The following is a 14971-nucleotide window of genomic DNA, read 5'->3' as shown; positions in this document are numbered from 1 at the left end:
ATGCCATCCTGTTTGATCAAGTTCGTGCTTATTCTTATTTGAAGATATTATAACGTATTTGCAATTTACTGCAAAATTGTACGAAATGGCTTCTAATCTTTCTGTTCAGTGGCAAAATATGCAGAAGATGACAAGCTCAGTGTCGTACTCTCCGCATTTTATCCAGGATTTTACAAATTTTCACACTGTACTGCGCACATAACTGAAAACGGAACCCTTTCACAATTTGTAGAAATTTTTAAAATATATCACAATTCAGATTTAAGTACGATATTACAACTATTCGTCACATATTGATCCCACTTAAATATATTTTGAATTGTGCTGATATACCAATGTTATATAAATCAGTCCTTAAATGGAATTTCAAGAGTTCTGTTTCTCCTATATGAACAACTTCGCACGTCTGCCACTGTGATAAAAGGAATACCAGGATGGGGTTTTTAGCGATGAGTACAAATAATGAACCACCTCATTATAGAGTTCTTCTGTTACATTCTCCTTTGTATGTTGTGATATTCACTTTCCCACTCTATTTTCATGCATTCGCAATCCATGTCTTTCCCAGAAATTGGGTGACCAAGTTTCGCACCCATTAAAAACAGTATTTAATTTTGTATATCTATCTTTACATATAGTTAGAAAACGGAAAGACGAATGATTCAAAATTGAATGAAAGTTCATATTTTTTTAATGAATGCAATTCTGATCATTATTATAGTTCCAAAATATTTTAACCATGCCACATTTTCGAAGAGCTGGTTGGCAATCATTCTGTTACGATTCTGTCCTGCGTTCTGATGACGTGACATGACATGAATTCAGTTTTCTCTGTACTCCAGCAGACCAGTCTCCTCACTGACGTCTAATACTTTTAATTCTTTGTCTTTGTTGTACGCTTATTTATAATGATCAGTGTAGACCGACCGCTGAATGTTTCTCCTGTTTGCCTCGCTCCAGCAAACTAACTATACGGGGTGTAGCCCACATTGAGGAGCTTACTTACAGTAGCTCAAGGCCGCGCCATAGCTCAAGCGGTTAGTCCCTGGCTTCTCGCGGCGGCCCGGGTTCGATCTCGGGTCTGGTCAAGTGGGATTTGTGGTGGACAAAGTGGCGCTGGGGCAGGTTTTCTCCGAGTACTTCGGTTTCCCCTGCCAATCTTCATTCCACCAATTGCTCCACAATCACCCTCACCTATCATCTGGGGCTAGTACAATAGGCCAGAAGTGGCCGCAGTACAAGGGACTTAGTCCCACCCCACTAGCAATAAAAAAAATACAGTGGCTCAAAAACGCTCGCATTGTATGGAGCCTGAAGGTTCATTGCTCTGTTCACTGAAGCCGACACAGAGTTTCGCCTGCCGTGATTCTCACTGCACTCTTATCTGTGAACGTTGTTTTTATTTCGAATCGACTCAAAATGAGCTCCAAAATGACTAGCTGTGCTTAATCAAGCACTGCGGCATGAAGACATATGGGTGAGTGGAAGGGGAAGAAGAAAACAATTTTCCAAATTATGTAGCGAGTTGTGTAAACATAAATGCATTGTTTAGTTTTTGACACAGTTTGTTTATCTATCACAGCAAGTAGAAGACCTCCCCTCCCTCCCTAAGCTCGTATGTTCTGTCGCGCTGCAGGCTTAAGGTCAAAGGTTACAAAGAAGAACAAAAATAGAATTCCACAATAAAAAAACTTATTATTACGTTTGACCCTTGCTGTCTGGTATTTTTTATCAGTATCCTCTCAAAATCTGAGATCGGTTTGTGAGGTCAGGTTATTCTGAACTACACTATCGGCACAACACACACTTGTAATAATTACATAAAAGGTAGGTAGAGTTGTCCCTGTGCATAAATAATTAAGCACTACGCCATGAAGGCGTAAGGAGGAGAGGACGTGTAGATCCACGTTTTCTTGTCTGTGGCATTAACCGGAGTTGAGTGGTAACAACCCTGTTGCTTTAATCCCGGGGAAAGACCCCCCCCCCATACCTATTGGATAGGGGGGTTGGGTGGGCCCCAGAACCGGTCTCCACGACGTGGAGAAGAGAAAATTCTTGATCCTACTCGGAGTTGGAACCCCGACCACGTTGCTATGAAGCCTGTAGCCAGTCGCTGTACCAACTGCATTATCCCGGCTCGTAATAACACGGAGTTTTATTTTTGCATCATCTTCCGAATTTCGGCCCTTCTTAGCGAAACTGCTGCTTAGTGTCTGTAAGCTTATCCCGAACCTGTATATAAGGCTAAGATTGCTCTGATGAAATTCTCGCAGTTGCAACAAACTGTATGTTGCACTTGCTTTTAGTTCACTATAAAATGTCTTACAGTTTCTTATGTCAGTGGACTTTCAGTATTGCAGTAACATGATTATGTATGTTTGCTGTGAAGACAGTTAACAGACATTTCGGGGTGTGCTGAGCGCACGGTATCACAACCCAGAAACCTGCAATCTGACACGGTAAAAGTAACTGATTGCGTAAGAAGCTAAGTATTATTGTTATTTTTGTTAATCTGTTCCACTTAACGCCATGTTAATTAATGTGCGAAATAGAAATTATGGATTTGAATGAGATCTGCATTTTGTTTAAAATCTCAGATGTTAAGGCACGAAACTTTTCGAACATTTTGTAATTTGACAGTTCAAGTGACTCGGCGTGAACTGGAACAGTATGTAAGTCAAATCATTTCACGAGAATTTCACATAGAATAATTTGTAGATGAAATGCCCGAACAGACTGACACGACTCACCGTTATGCATTGCTTTGTTTTCACGATACCCGAAACATATATAGACAGGCACCTTGTGTTTCTGAAACTGGGAGTATTCATTTGTTCTGGTAAAGAAACTCTGTTTTACAGATCTGTCTCCGTATTAAGCACTACTTATCTTCTAGTCAACCTTCCTCCTTACCACATGTTTCGACTGTATACCCCCATCTTCATGTATCTTCTATCTTGTTAGAATTGTTGTACTGTATGTCAAATTTTCGTATGGCGTGTGAACGAGATATTTCTTAATTGAAATAAATTGACCTAAAATAAAATTGTTTAAATTGATTAACACCCCAATGTTTTCCTTGTGGTTGTCTTCCATTCCTTCAAAAGACATATGCTTGAATATCTCTCGTTTTGGATTTATTTGCGCAGAATTCCCTACGTACATAGACCAATTAACAATGTAACTATTCTGACAGTGTGGAAGAAACTGCAGCCAGTGGAGCATACATAACAAAACTGACAGTAAATACATCCACAGGCTTCCGAACTGCACAAGTAGCACGCATAGTACGTACACCACAAAGGGAACGCACGCGAATAAATGCAAATAAATATTTATATATTTCAGTCAAATGGACGACAACACTAAGGAAAACATTGGGATGTTAATTAATTTTAAATAAATTTAATTAAGATTAATTCATTTTAATTAGGAAATATTGCGTTCACACGCGATACTTAACTTTGACGTACATTGCAACAATTTTAGCAAGATAGAAGACACCTGAGGAAGAAAGGTGACCAGATTATAAGCTGTATTTAAGACGGAAATATGTGTGTTCAGTAGATATATTAATGCAACAGGATGCTTAAATACAATAAAAGGAACTCTTATGTTTGGTTCAGTGCATACCCCGTTAAGAGGTGACTAGAGAAGCCAGTCGGCCAGTACTAGCTGCCGTGGCTGGAGCGGAGGTTTCATGTCTCATCTCTGACTCGGTACGTTGCGAAAGTTACTTTAATATTACGTAACATCAATGCTAATTCAATTAAATTATTTTCTTCTTGCGTGCTTACTCAACAGCACAAAAGCCACTCACAAACTAAGCACGAACATGAGACGACAGTAACTGTACTGAGGAAATATGCTTTCCCCGGAAAATTTTGTTCACATTGAAATCGAATTTCTTTATTCTGATCCCGGTCAAGTGTCCGATCGGAAATGAAGCCCCAACTGAAAACCCATGTTATGATGTACTGGCTCTTGCTGGAAATCAGTCAATTTGTTTTTATTCTTTTGGTAGGTTTCCTAGTTGGTATCTTGTACAGTGTCCTGATTGCTAGATAGATGATGAGCACGACTAGCAGCGCGCCGGTGGCGAAGACCAGTATCACATCAAGCAGCAGGTACTGGTACCAGGAGAGATCAGCAGCTGCAGATCTGAGATGAGGAGCTCCCTTGTGTCTGATGACGTACTCCGTCCAGTACACTGCGCGGTCAAGGGGCGTCTGGGGCTGATCCCTGAACACTGCGGACAGCCTCCTCATGTTGGTTCGGTAACTGGTGAAAGAACGAAGGAATATAGAGATATTATTTAATAGTCTCTCTGATGTGTTTGGAGTGAACATATGCAAAACTGCGACTATTAGCTCCTCTTTGCCAGTTTGTCTAGCTCGAGAACTCCTGGATGGATTTTAATTAAATTTGATACTGGAATGTTCTGCTAAGACTGTGGACACGTCCCGGTTTTTGGTTAAAATCGAACAAGACTAAAGTGATGTTGGCTTCCTTTCTTAAATCTGTGACAGTTTGAGCAATACCATGTCTATAGTCTCAAAAAAAAAAAAAACGAAACAAAACAAACAAAATTCTGTGGCCTGTACTCCGCAAGCGAACTATACCGACCGAGCGAACGCCGCTTGTCGGCGAAGTTAGTTCCAACTTTTGTGGACAGAGGGTGTCACGTGGTCAGCGCAACGGATCCCGCGGCCATTAATCTAGGTTTTCTATCTCACAATGTACTTACAGAGTTTTAGAATTTAGAGACGTGTAGCAGGCTCCAAATGTTTAATTATAAGCGTGGGCAAGGCACCTAGTGACTAATTCTGATTTATAATTTTGAGCAATGAATGTGGGTAGGCAAACGTTAGTCTAAATAATTTTACAACTATTATACTGTGTCCCCCCAAAAAATTATGTTGCTTCATCGTCAGATATTGACGTAGATCGTTATGTTATCATTAGATAATAAATAAAGTCGATTTTCGACATACGACGAGAAGTAAAGTCGCCATACCTAAGAACTCCACCATGGAGGGCTTTCCTCCCATAAGGATGCACACATTATTCTGTTTCCTTTGACTCAGCAGGTATGCAGCCCGACACTCACAACTCTCCACACACAAGAAAGTTGCGCAGACATGCCACGCCCGTTACCTGTCATTGTCGAGAATTTCCCGCACTGCTGCAAGGACGCTCTCCTTCGTCAGGGTCAGGAAGTCCAGTTTCACGGCCACGTTCTTGGAGATAAGTAACTGGAGATTAGAAGTCTGATCTATCATGATGGGTACTCCCACAACTGGAACGCCCCTATACACTGCTTCAATCGTGCTCAGTCTTCCGCAGTGGGAGATGAACATCCGGATGTTTGGGTGAGCTGTTGCACATTAGAAACATGTGCGTTACAGTTCGGAGAGAAGAGAAATAGCGGAGAAGTCCCTATACACACAGATTCAGAACGAGCAAGATATCTGACCCTAACCCCATGGAGTAGATCCCTTTCTGAGATACCAATATTCACTCAGCTACTCATGAAATTCTCCGCCATTTTGCGAAGTCCGAAGTTTCACAATCACAAAAGTCGCAATTAGAAGCCATCTTGAGCCAAGCCAATCTACTGGATATTATCAAGCTGTTAGTCGCTGGCTTCCCACCGCGGCGGCCAGTGTTCGATCCCAGGTCTGGGCAAGTGGGATTTGTGGTGGACAAAGTGGCGCTGGGGCGGGTTTTCTCGGAGTACTTAGGTTTCTCCTGCCAATCTTCATTCCACCAAATTCTCCATCATCATAATGACCTGGGGCAGGTACAATAAGCCAATCAGTAGCCGCCGTGCCGAGTGGACCCAGTAGAACTCCACCCCCCACTAATCGAATACTGGATATTAGAGAGATTTTGGTCTTTGTCACTCGGCCGGTGTCTTATAGAACACTAGAAAACACAGCCTTCCGGAAAGTGGATGTGCTTCCGTCATCAGGTAAGAGAATGGGAGACACATACTCTTTGGGGTCGTTTAAAAAATTAATCTGAATCTCCCAGCCCCTAACCTGAGGACGGATAAAGATGCAGTTTTCGAGACGTTCTGTTTCTTAGTGTTCTTTACGTAGGATACAGAGGGATTAACAGAGTCCAAAACCCAGTAATTTCGAATGCTGCTGACCATCGTCAGAACAATTCGAGGTTCATAAGGTTCATTTTCATTTAACCCTTCAATCTACGTTTAAGTCTACATGTGATCTCTTTCCTATTGGCTTTCCGACAAATATTTTGTGAGACTTTCTCATTCCTACAAGCCCCTCCGTTGTCACAACTCTTGATGTCATCGCTCTAACCAGGAGTCTTCTTCATTATGGAGGAATTCGTTTACGGAATGCCTTCGGGCAGTGTGGGGCTCTTGTGAACACGCTAATGAACCTTTGGTTTCCTAAAATAGATTGCGGGAAATGTCTTGACCACCCGAGCGACTGCAGTTGCTCAAGAAGGACCGTGCCTCAACGGGCTTAATTTTCTGCTCCTACCGAGAATGTCGCTCTGTGGCAGCCACTTGCTGACCAAGACGTTGGGAGGTGTCTCCGGCGGGCTGTTTGCTTCGAACTTCCACACAACCCTCTGCGGCAGCTCCGAGAAAGCGCTCATCAGCGCCTTTCGTTTGTCTTCCCTTAGCTTGGAGCCATTGAAATTTGTGCCCATGCTGAAGTAAATGAAGCCCTCCTTCGCCTCGTCAAGAAATTGCTTGAGGTCCTGATTCACACAAGAAGAGTAACCGTTGTAATAAATCAATTTCAGTGAGTATTTCGTTTCAAATGATTACGAATTGTATGTTCAGTTGAACATGACGGTATAAACGCTAAGGAGAATTTAAATGTCGATTTTAATTTCTGTTTCTTTAATTTGACGCCGTGTAGCCTGGTAGATATATAGGGCGTTTTCGGAGATACGTCCTCCGAAGTTTTGGCAAATATCTGTCAGACTACACAGAGCTACATCGCAGAAGACTATGATCTCCACAGAGAGTTCTCTATTCTGGGATATAGCTCTGTGTAGTCGGTTGAATTTCAACGGACTTGATCTCGTTATATCCTAGACCACAAAGCTCTTCATATAGTGAGAATCTCAGATCCTACATAATTATCATAGTTAACAGCCGTCAGAACCTCAAACCTCACATAAGAAATGAATATTGGCTGTATCAAAAACGAGCAATTAGTGAAAGTGTAATATTTTTCTGAGCTATGATGGCTTTCGACATTTATCATTTAGTGATTCCTGGGTTTATAGGCGAGTAATATAGAGTGACCCTTTGTGCCTCTCAGTGCATCAAGCCCTTGAGACCGGAAGTAGAGAAATATGTTTACCCTCCATCCGACTTATGATAATTATGGGACTGACATTCGCTTCAAATAACGTGTAGACATATTTCTGTACAACCGTTATTCTGGAATTAGAGAGTGACATTTCTGCCATCTTGCGCGTAATTGTCATACCGCCATGACTCGTCTCCACGGTCTCCATTTTGGAAAACTGGGTCCAGAATGTATGGCTCCAGTCGGCACTCATTGTAAGGGACTGTAAGAGACTCATATTGCTTACATGCTTAACTTTGTTATCGTGACGTATTATTATTATTATGAATAGTAGCAGCAGTAGTATTGGGAAGAAGAAGAAAAATTCGTAAGGGTGAAGCCCTTCTTGTGCCTGAGGGTCGTAACATGAAGAAAAATGGGGGAACTCGCAATGGTAACGTGATCAGCATCACGCTCCGACTGCTGTACCTCCTGAGAAGAATACCTCTGTAACATTGGCTAGGAACCTTGCTCGTTTCTCGAGTTACTCCTGCTTCTCCAAGTCGAAGCAGTGGTAGTAGTGATGGTGGTAATAATATTAATAGTGAATACTATATATTTTTGTTATTACCTTTGGGAGTGGGTTGGTCTTCTCTTTGACGTGCATCCCACCGACGGGAATTACATTTGCGGGTAGCGGCCGGGGGTCGTCCAGTCCGAGACAGATGTTCACTAGATATATGCTGAAGTTCCTCTCGATGTCGGAGAAAGACGGCTCAGTCTCTTTGAAATGTTCTCTACGTAAGGCTTCTAACTTCGGAACACTCATTTGTTTGTATATGGTATTTAAGACGACATGTGTAACGAAATTGATTAATCTCTGTGTGAAAGTCATGTGACTTGTGAACGGCAATGAGTTAAATGGTTCGTACGAAGGGTTGGTGGGAAAGCCGGTTGCAGAGCTGATCCATGGCGTTAGGCCATAGGGTGAGAGTACAACAACGGGTGGTGAACCGAACTTAGGGATAAATCCATAGAAGCACTCGGTCCAACCCCCTTCTATAATGATGAGATCAAATGGTTCATTATAGGGGTAGTTTAGTAGCTTCTGCCCAGCTGGTGACTCAAGGAACATTTCGCAACTGATCGCCGCGAAATGAGCAAGAGTGACCATAGTTTGCGATGTTGACTGACTTGCATCTTTGTCAAAGTCGAAGTCTGGCACGAGAGCTGAGTAGAAGCCTCCGTGAGGTATGAGCGTCAGGTTAGGTACAGGCCCTCTATCAGTGTCACGACCTAGCTCCGTTACCTGAAAATTGCCAAAAAAAAGTCAGTGTCATTTTTAAATAACAAATTTGCAATATTGCAAGTATTAAGGAAGAGTAAAGAAGACATACCTGGTGGCCTCTAGCGGCAAGGGAGCGCGTTAGAGCTCTGTTAAAGAAGTAATGACTAGGTGACGCCAGGTTAATCAGGGCCAAGATGTTTTCACTTTGCACCGCCTCCTGCCTAGCAAATATAATCATCAGAGGTATTAACAGTATGGCATGCGGTCCAAGCATTTCAGCGGGCCTGATGCTCACAGCTCCCTTAGAAACAAAAGAAGAATGCACGTATAAATACACGTAGACAATTCAATATTGCATGCCAAGAATTGACTTGTCTAGCAATTCCATGGAGAGGAGTGCTCTTTCGGAAGCTAATACTATCTGTGCTTCATACAGCTCTTAGAACACGAATCATAGCAGATTCCTTCCTGTGTTGTACAAACTCCGTGGTTTTAGTCCACAAACTAACTATTCCGAGCGAGCGACCACCTGTTGTCGGCGAATTTAGTGCCAACTTTAGCGGATAGAGGGTGTCTCATGGTCAGCGCAACGAATCCCCACGGACGTTAATTTCGGTTTTCTAGACCCCAATAAATAAATATATATAGTTTTCATTTCATGCATCCTGTTGTGTTATATATTTGAGTCGTTGTTTACGTTCCACACAGAACTGACAATACTTTGTAAGATGAGGCACCGACTAAATAATTAACATTAATATTACTACATCTACATCACGAGCCTCCAAAACAATTTATTATATACAAAATATAGAATACTTCAATTTGTCCGTGGGAACACAGCAAAATCACAAAAACCAACGACTGAATCGATGATGTAAAGCATCACTCGAAGAATTTTATTCTTGTTTTATATTATAACTTTTGTTTTATATAATCTTATTTATTATTTTTACGCGAAATATTTTAATATAATTAATATTATTTTATCCAATTTTATCAATACTGCAGTTCCTTGGTGTATATACAGTAAAACTTGGTTATAGCAACANTAAGGCACAACACTTGATGTAATCTACTGTAATTTGGTGAGTAGGCCTACCTTTAATATACAGTATTAGTGCGGTGTGTATTGTCAGTGAAAAGCGCTGTAATATGTCTTTGATATTACACATTTGGGCAATTCCACGTTAATGTTACGTTAGTCTGTACTTAACTACGTATTTCACTAAAAAATGCAACATTTTAACTCTGTTTTTGGTAGATTTTTACGTGACTAACATACGGCTACTGTTGAAGTGCCCATTTCGGTTACAACGACATTCGTTTATAACGACACTATTTTTAGGTCCCTTTGATGACGTTATAACCAAGTTCTACTGTATATATATATTTTTACGCATGTATTTGCCTGATGATGGCTATTAATAGCCGAAACATGTAGCAGAGCCAGACTAGGCACTGACCTTAATAGTGTTGTGTTGTGACGGTTTTAATAAAGAAATTGTAAATAAATAAATATATATATATGCATGCTAGATTTGGAGAAAATCTATCAATAACCACGGAGGAAGAACGTACTGTTCCCATTGCATGAGAGACCCATCATGTGTCAAATGGAACAAGCATTGCTTGCCTCAGCAGGAAATCAACTTCCAGGCGTCCTCACTCCTAGCGAATCACTATATTTGCTGAAGTAAACTGGGCAGTTGGAATGATGTCTGCGTAATTCAGCAAACAGATACAGAGGCAGACGAAACCGTCCATTACTGCAAAATGTTAACCCTTGATTGTAAAAAATATTAATACTCACGAGCATTAGAAGCTTGCAGATGGCAAGGGAAAGCTGCCCGTATTACGTCCTGTTGTCCACTAAATTACTGGCTTTCTTTTTTCGTTTCTTCCCAGGGTTCGCAAAACACCATATCAGCAGTAGGAAGGTCAGTAAATATCTATTAGGGCTGTATACCCCAGAGATATGGTGACTAATAACGTTCAAGAAATGTTATATAACAAATGTCAGATAAAAGTAGGTAAAAATGAATGGATACATTTTAATATTCCAAGGCCACAGCTGAAAACACGCGACAGTCCTAACTTACCAGTGTTCTTCTACTCCTGATAGCAGCGTCCGAGCGGCAGTTCACGCCTTTACGTTAAACCCCAACAAATCAATAAGTTTAACTGTAAATAGAGATAGAATTCAAATTGTAAAATGTTATTTTCTGTCCCAACAAAGCTGAAGGATACGGTATACAAGTAATGGCGGAGTGTCGACTTCTTTCCTGTGGCACCCCGTTAATTTACTTCACGCAGTATTGACTTTCAGAGAAGCATAATCTGAGGGGGGGGGGATTGAGAAATTACTCGGTAGCATAGTTGGTTGAGGCACTATGCTACAAGCCGGAAGGTCGTGGGATCGTTCGCGATGAGGTGGATTTTTTCAACTGACCTAATCCTTCCAGGCACAGTATGGGCCTAGGGGGTCGACTCACCTGTAACAGAAATGAGTACCAGGAATATTCTTGGGGGTAAGGGTGGCCGGCGCGTAAGGCTGACAACCTTACCGCCATCTATGAGCCAATTGTCTAGAAAATGTGGGAGCCTCAACATATCACAACCCCATGGGCCTCCATGGCCTGTTACAGGGATACCTTTACCTTACTTTACTTACTTTTTACATATATACTGAAAATTTATATGTTTAAAGAGAAGAAAATAATTTTCTAGTTGAAAAATGATCTGTAAATACAAAACCTACAGGAATTCATCTAAAGAAATGTGATCACAAGCGCAAAGCAAAGAAAAGACTACATTTGCTGCGTCTGTCCCTCAGGTATGGGAGAGGCATCGTAGCAGGCGTCCTCACTCTTTCTGCGTCTTCCTCTCCTTGTCTCCCCTGAGAACCTCGAACCCCACGTTCATAACAAATGTTGCTCTTTCCTGAGGAGTTCTTCTTTTCGCGTCCTTCTGTGGTATTTCTCGTCCGGTTCTTCCAGGCAGCGCTCTTTCGTATGTTGATATGTACCTGCAGTGTTAGCATGATTGCAATTTTCCGCTCTTTGTTGAATGTAGTAGGAATCTTCGGGTAAAAGGAAAAAAAGAAATAAACAGGAAGAGGCCGTGGAGTTCAAGACGGTTGTGAGACGTCGAGTCTCCCACAATTTCAGGACACTCAGCTCACAGATTGTGGTGAGGTTGCCAAGCAGGCAATGATAAAGAGTCATGCGGTGACCTTACGTCACGTCCCAGAACAGGACTGTGTAGTGGTTATTTATCAGGAGCGTACGTGTAGCTGTGAGTAATACTACTCTGACAAAATGGTAGCTGAATATATTAGTTACCTATGGCGCTGGTTCGTAGCCACGTTATCAATAGCACACTGAGCATACTGAGGCTGCAAATAGTGACGTAAATCGTTACGTCATCATTACTGCTCTACTTTCCATATTTTGAACAAATAAATAGAGTATTATGAAATCATCTGGCTGTCTGTGTGTCCCCCTTATCGTTGCTAGGCAACGGGCCGTCTGTGTGTTTTCTGCCCAGTCTGTGTCATTCAAAGGAAAATAGGCTAGTAGTTCTTCCCAGAACTTCTTGCAGTGCTGTTATATTCTATTTCCAGCATACGATGAGGACTAATGTCTGGAAACAGGACAGGAACTCCCTTCTGTAAGGCTGCATGCTCAAAGTATGAAGTACGTTCAGAAATGTTTTGCACCGAGTCTAGGTAATAAGAGTTCTGTTACTGACAAGAACATTACAGATTGCAGTGGTTACTTGTCAGTACTTTTCAGTAATAAGAACAGGAGTTCCATTAGTGTTGAGTGGTACTGCTTGTAGTTCGGGGGGGGGGGTTGTCTGCTTAACTCTCGTAGCAGCAGTAAGAACACGCGCAGTACTCATATATCTTAACGTGCTGTCGCAATGTGTGAACCAACACCTCTACTTACCCATCGGTGTTCATGGCACGGTGTTCAATTAAACACAGGGACCCCTTTAATTTTGTTTGTTAGCTGACCCCTCTATATGTCCCGTCTTGAGTTGGTTCTGGTGTCCGGAAATAGGACCTTGGGCCCAACTGAGTGAACATTTTACCCTAGGACGAAGATAAAGTGTCCAGTCTTCGAAACGCTATTTTAAAATAAAGAATGGGATGATGGATAATGCCCCAAAATTCAATCATTTTATTAACATACTAAAGTTTTAGAGAGTATTAATTCTAGTATGTTTATCAGCCTTAAATATTTTAAACTAAAAAGAAATTATTGATCTGGTGACATGTTTCCGGTTGCGTATGTCCTCTTCGAGACACCATTATTCATAAAACAGTGAACGCATGTTTGTTAATGTGTGAGCCCGACTGCAGTACGAACCCAAATAGCACCCAAAGTGATGAATATGATGTGTGTGTGTGTGTGTAGAAACTTACCTCAATAGTAATTCTACATTATTGGATATAATACCGTCCATTCCATTGATAATCGACCGACGTTTCGTAAGAACTTGTTGCCTCTGTCTTCATAGTTGGAAAGCAAGTTAAGCAAGAAACTAGCGTGAAAGAGTTTCTTGATTCGCTTACTATTGAATCGTGAAAAAGAAGGCGACATGTTCCTCCGAAACGTCGGTTTGACTGTCGACAGACTACATGGCGTTGTACCCCAGAAGATGCAGCCCTTCATAACCACAGCTCTGAGAATCTCAAATCCTACGTGTTATAAGAAATTTCGTCATTAAATAACGTTTCATCATTTGGTTTTTTCCTTTTTGGTAGGTTTCCTGGTTAGTATCCTGTACAGTGTCCTGAGTGCTAGATAGCTGATAAGCACGACTAGCAGCGCGCCAGTGGAGAGGACCAGTATCACATCAAGCAGCAGGTACTGGTACCAGGAGAGATCAGCAGCTGCAGATCTGAGATGAGGAGCTCCCTTGTGTCTGATGACGTACTCCGTCCAGTACACTGCGCGGTCAAGGGGCGTCTGGGGCTGATCCCTGAACACTGCGGACAGCCTCCTCATGTTGGTTCGGTAACTGCAAGAAGAGACAGGAGAGCATTTACGTGTAGTTGGGTTTTAGGCCCTCAGAGTGGTGACTGGGATATGACGCTTTTCATCTTCAGGCTGGAAGGGTAGGTCAGGCAACCAGTAAGGTGTGAGGAGCAAGTACAGTTCTGCTCGGCCCAGAAGGTAACACTGTTCCTGACAGTGAGAGCAATACACGGTTGAGTGTGTCTTCGGCACCGTTACAATTTTTACGGTGTTTATGGGAGTATATACTTTTGCTGCAATCTCCCGCCAACATTCAATAGGTACTGTGTATAACTCATAAGATTATACATTCCTAATAGCCAGTGAATCACAATTCGCTTCGTTTAATATTCACTTAATGTGGTGACAAATTGAAATTTTCCTTAGAAGAACTGCATTTACTGGAAGTTGCGATGGGATGGACACGTAGAACTCGTTAGTGGTGACTAACAGAAAACGTAATTCTTTACCCGAAAGCGAAGCTGAGAGGGCTATATTAAAATAGATCCCGAATAAAGAGTTTGTTACTATCTGGACTTCATTAAGTAAGGTAATACAAAAAGTTTATTGCAGATGGGAAAATTAAAATCGGATGACGGGCAGTGTCATGACCTCAGGCGTGATGATCTCAGGTATGTCGACTAGAAGTATGACTAAAATGACTGTTAGAGTGGAGGCCATGAGGATGCTGACGAGGACAAAGCAATTACTTTCGCAAGAAGTCTCTTGACTTTTAACTGAAGGATGTTTATACATGGTAAATTCTTAGGAGATAACCCGATCAGTAGAATGATTTGTTATGGACTCGACGACCGATGAGTCTGAGTTTAATTTCCTCTGGGGGAAGAGCTTTTCTCTCTTTCGCAACGTTCAGACCCGTTCTGGAGGCGACCTATATGTATCTCGTGTGGGCACTGAGCCATGCAGTGGCTCCGGTATGACGTCATGGGCTTCCAGCCCCTTGATCGAGGTTCTTAAACTTANCGGCTCAAGTGGTAGCAGAGGACGCGGCTCAGCACAAGCGTTCTTTTCCTGGTGTTACAGCAGCTGAGCGTAGTGCTGAAGTTAAGAATACGTGGAGCTATACCTCCACTCTCATATGACCATGAACAAGTGTAAATTTATGTTATCACTGATTTCTTAAGGCGATATTTTCGAAAGCGGACACTTCAGTTGTTAAGTTAATTTCTCATTCCAGTTCTGAGTTCGAGTTCTGAGAACTTAGCTACGTGGAGGCTGCAACAGACATTGATACTGACAGGCAGATATGTGAAGTGGAATTCAGAAATGAGCCAGAAATTTTACACTGTAAGAAGAGATATTTTGGGGGGATAACTTGTGGGTTGTTTTACGACTTTATCAGTAGCTATATATAT

General features: G+C 41.8%; 2 protein-coding genes across 3 annotated transcripts in view; both read right to left on the bottom strand.

Annotated features, from left to right (window-relative positions):
- Nucleotides 1-1675: 1675 nt before the first annotated feature.
- On the bottom strand, nucleotides 1676-10516 carry LOC111870965 (UDP-glucuronosyltransferase 2C1). The gene is made up of 6 exons (XM_023863652.2): nucleotides 10382-10516; nucleotides 8678-8869; nucleotides 7912-8589; nucleotides 6516-6738; nucleotides 5158-5377; nucleotides 1676-4281 (listed from the first exon to the last, which is right to left on the bottom strand). The coding sequence occupies exons 1-6, from the start codon at nucleotides 10385-10387 to the stop codon at nucleotides 3999-4001; spliced, it is 1602 nt and encodes a 533-aa protein (XP_023719420.1). The 5' UTR covers nucleotides 10388-10516; the 3' UTR covers nucleotides 1676-3998.
- A 2216-nt stretch (nucleotides 10517-12732) lies between these two features.
- The window catches only part of LOC111870966 (UDP-glucuronosyltransferase 2A3), a 10401-nt gene continuing 8162 nt past the window's right edge, over nucleotides 12733-14971 (bottom strand). For both annotated transcript variants that reach the window (XM_023863654.2, XM_023863653.2), the window contains exon 6: nucleotides 12733-13599. In XM_023863654.2, coding sequence (XP_023719422.1) covers nucleotides 13317-13599 — 283 coding nt within the window. In that variant the 3' untranslated portion in view covers nucleotides 12733-13316. The remainder of the gene's footprint in view (nucleotides 13600-14971) is intronic.

Source organism: Cryptotermes secundus, unplaced genomic scaffold (assembly GCF_002891405.2).
Source record: "Cryptotermes secundus unplaced genomic scaffold, Csec_1.0 scaffold1044, whole genome shotgun sequence".
Lineage (NCBI taxonomy): Eukaryota > Metazoa > Arthropoda > Insecta > Blattodea > Kalotermitidae > Cryptotermes > Cryptotermes secundus.
This window is presented reverse-complemented; position numbering and strand designations above follow the sequence as displayed.

Bases quoted from the DNA above. Each gene is read 5' to 3' on its own strand.
- LOC111870965 (XM_023863652.2), bottom strand. The intron at 5,378-6,515 runs GTAGGAGCAGAA...AATGTGCAACAG, and splicing joins GCCACAGAGCGACATTCTCG to CTCACCCAAACATCCGGATG. The intron at 4,282-5,157 runs GTAACGGGCGTG...TTCTTTCACCAG, and splicing joins GAAATTCTCGACAATGACAG to TTACCGAACCAACATGAGGA.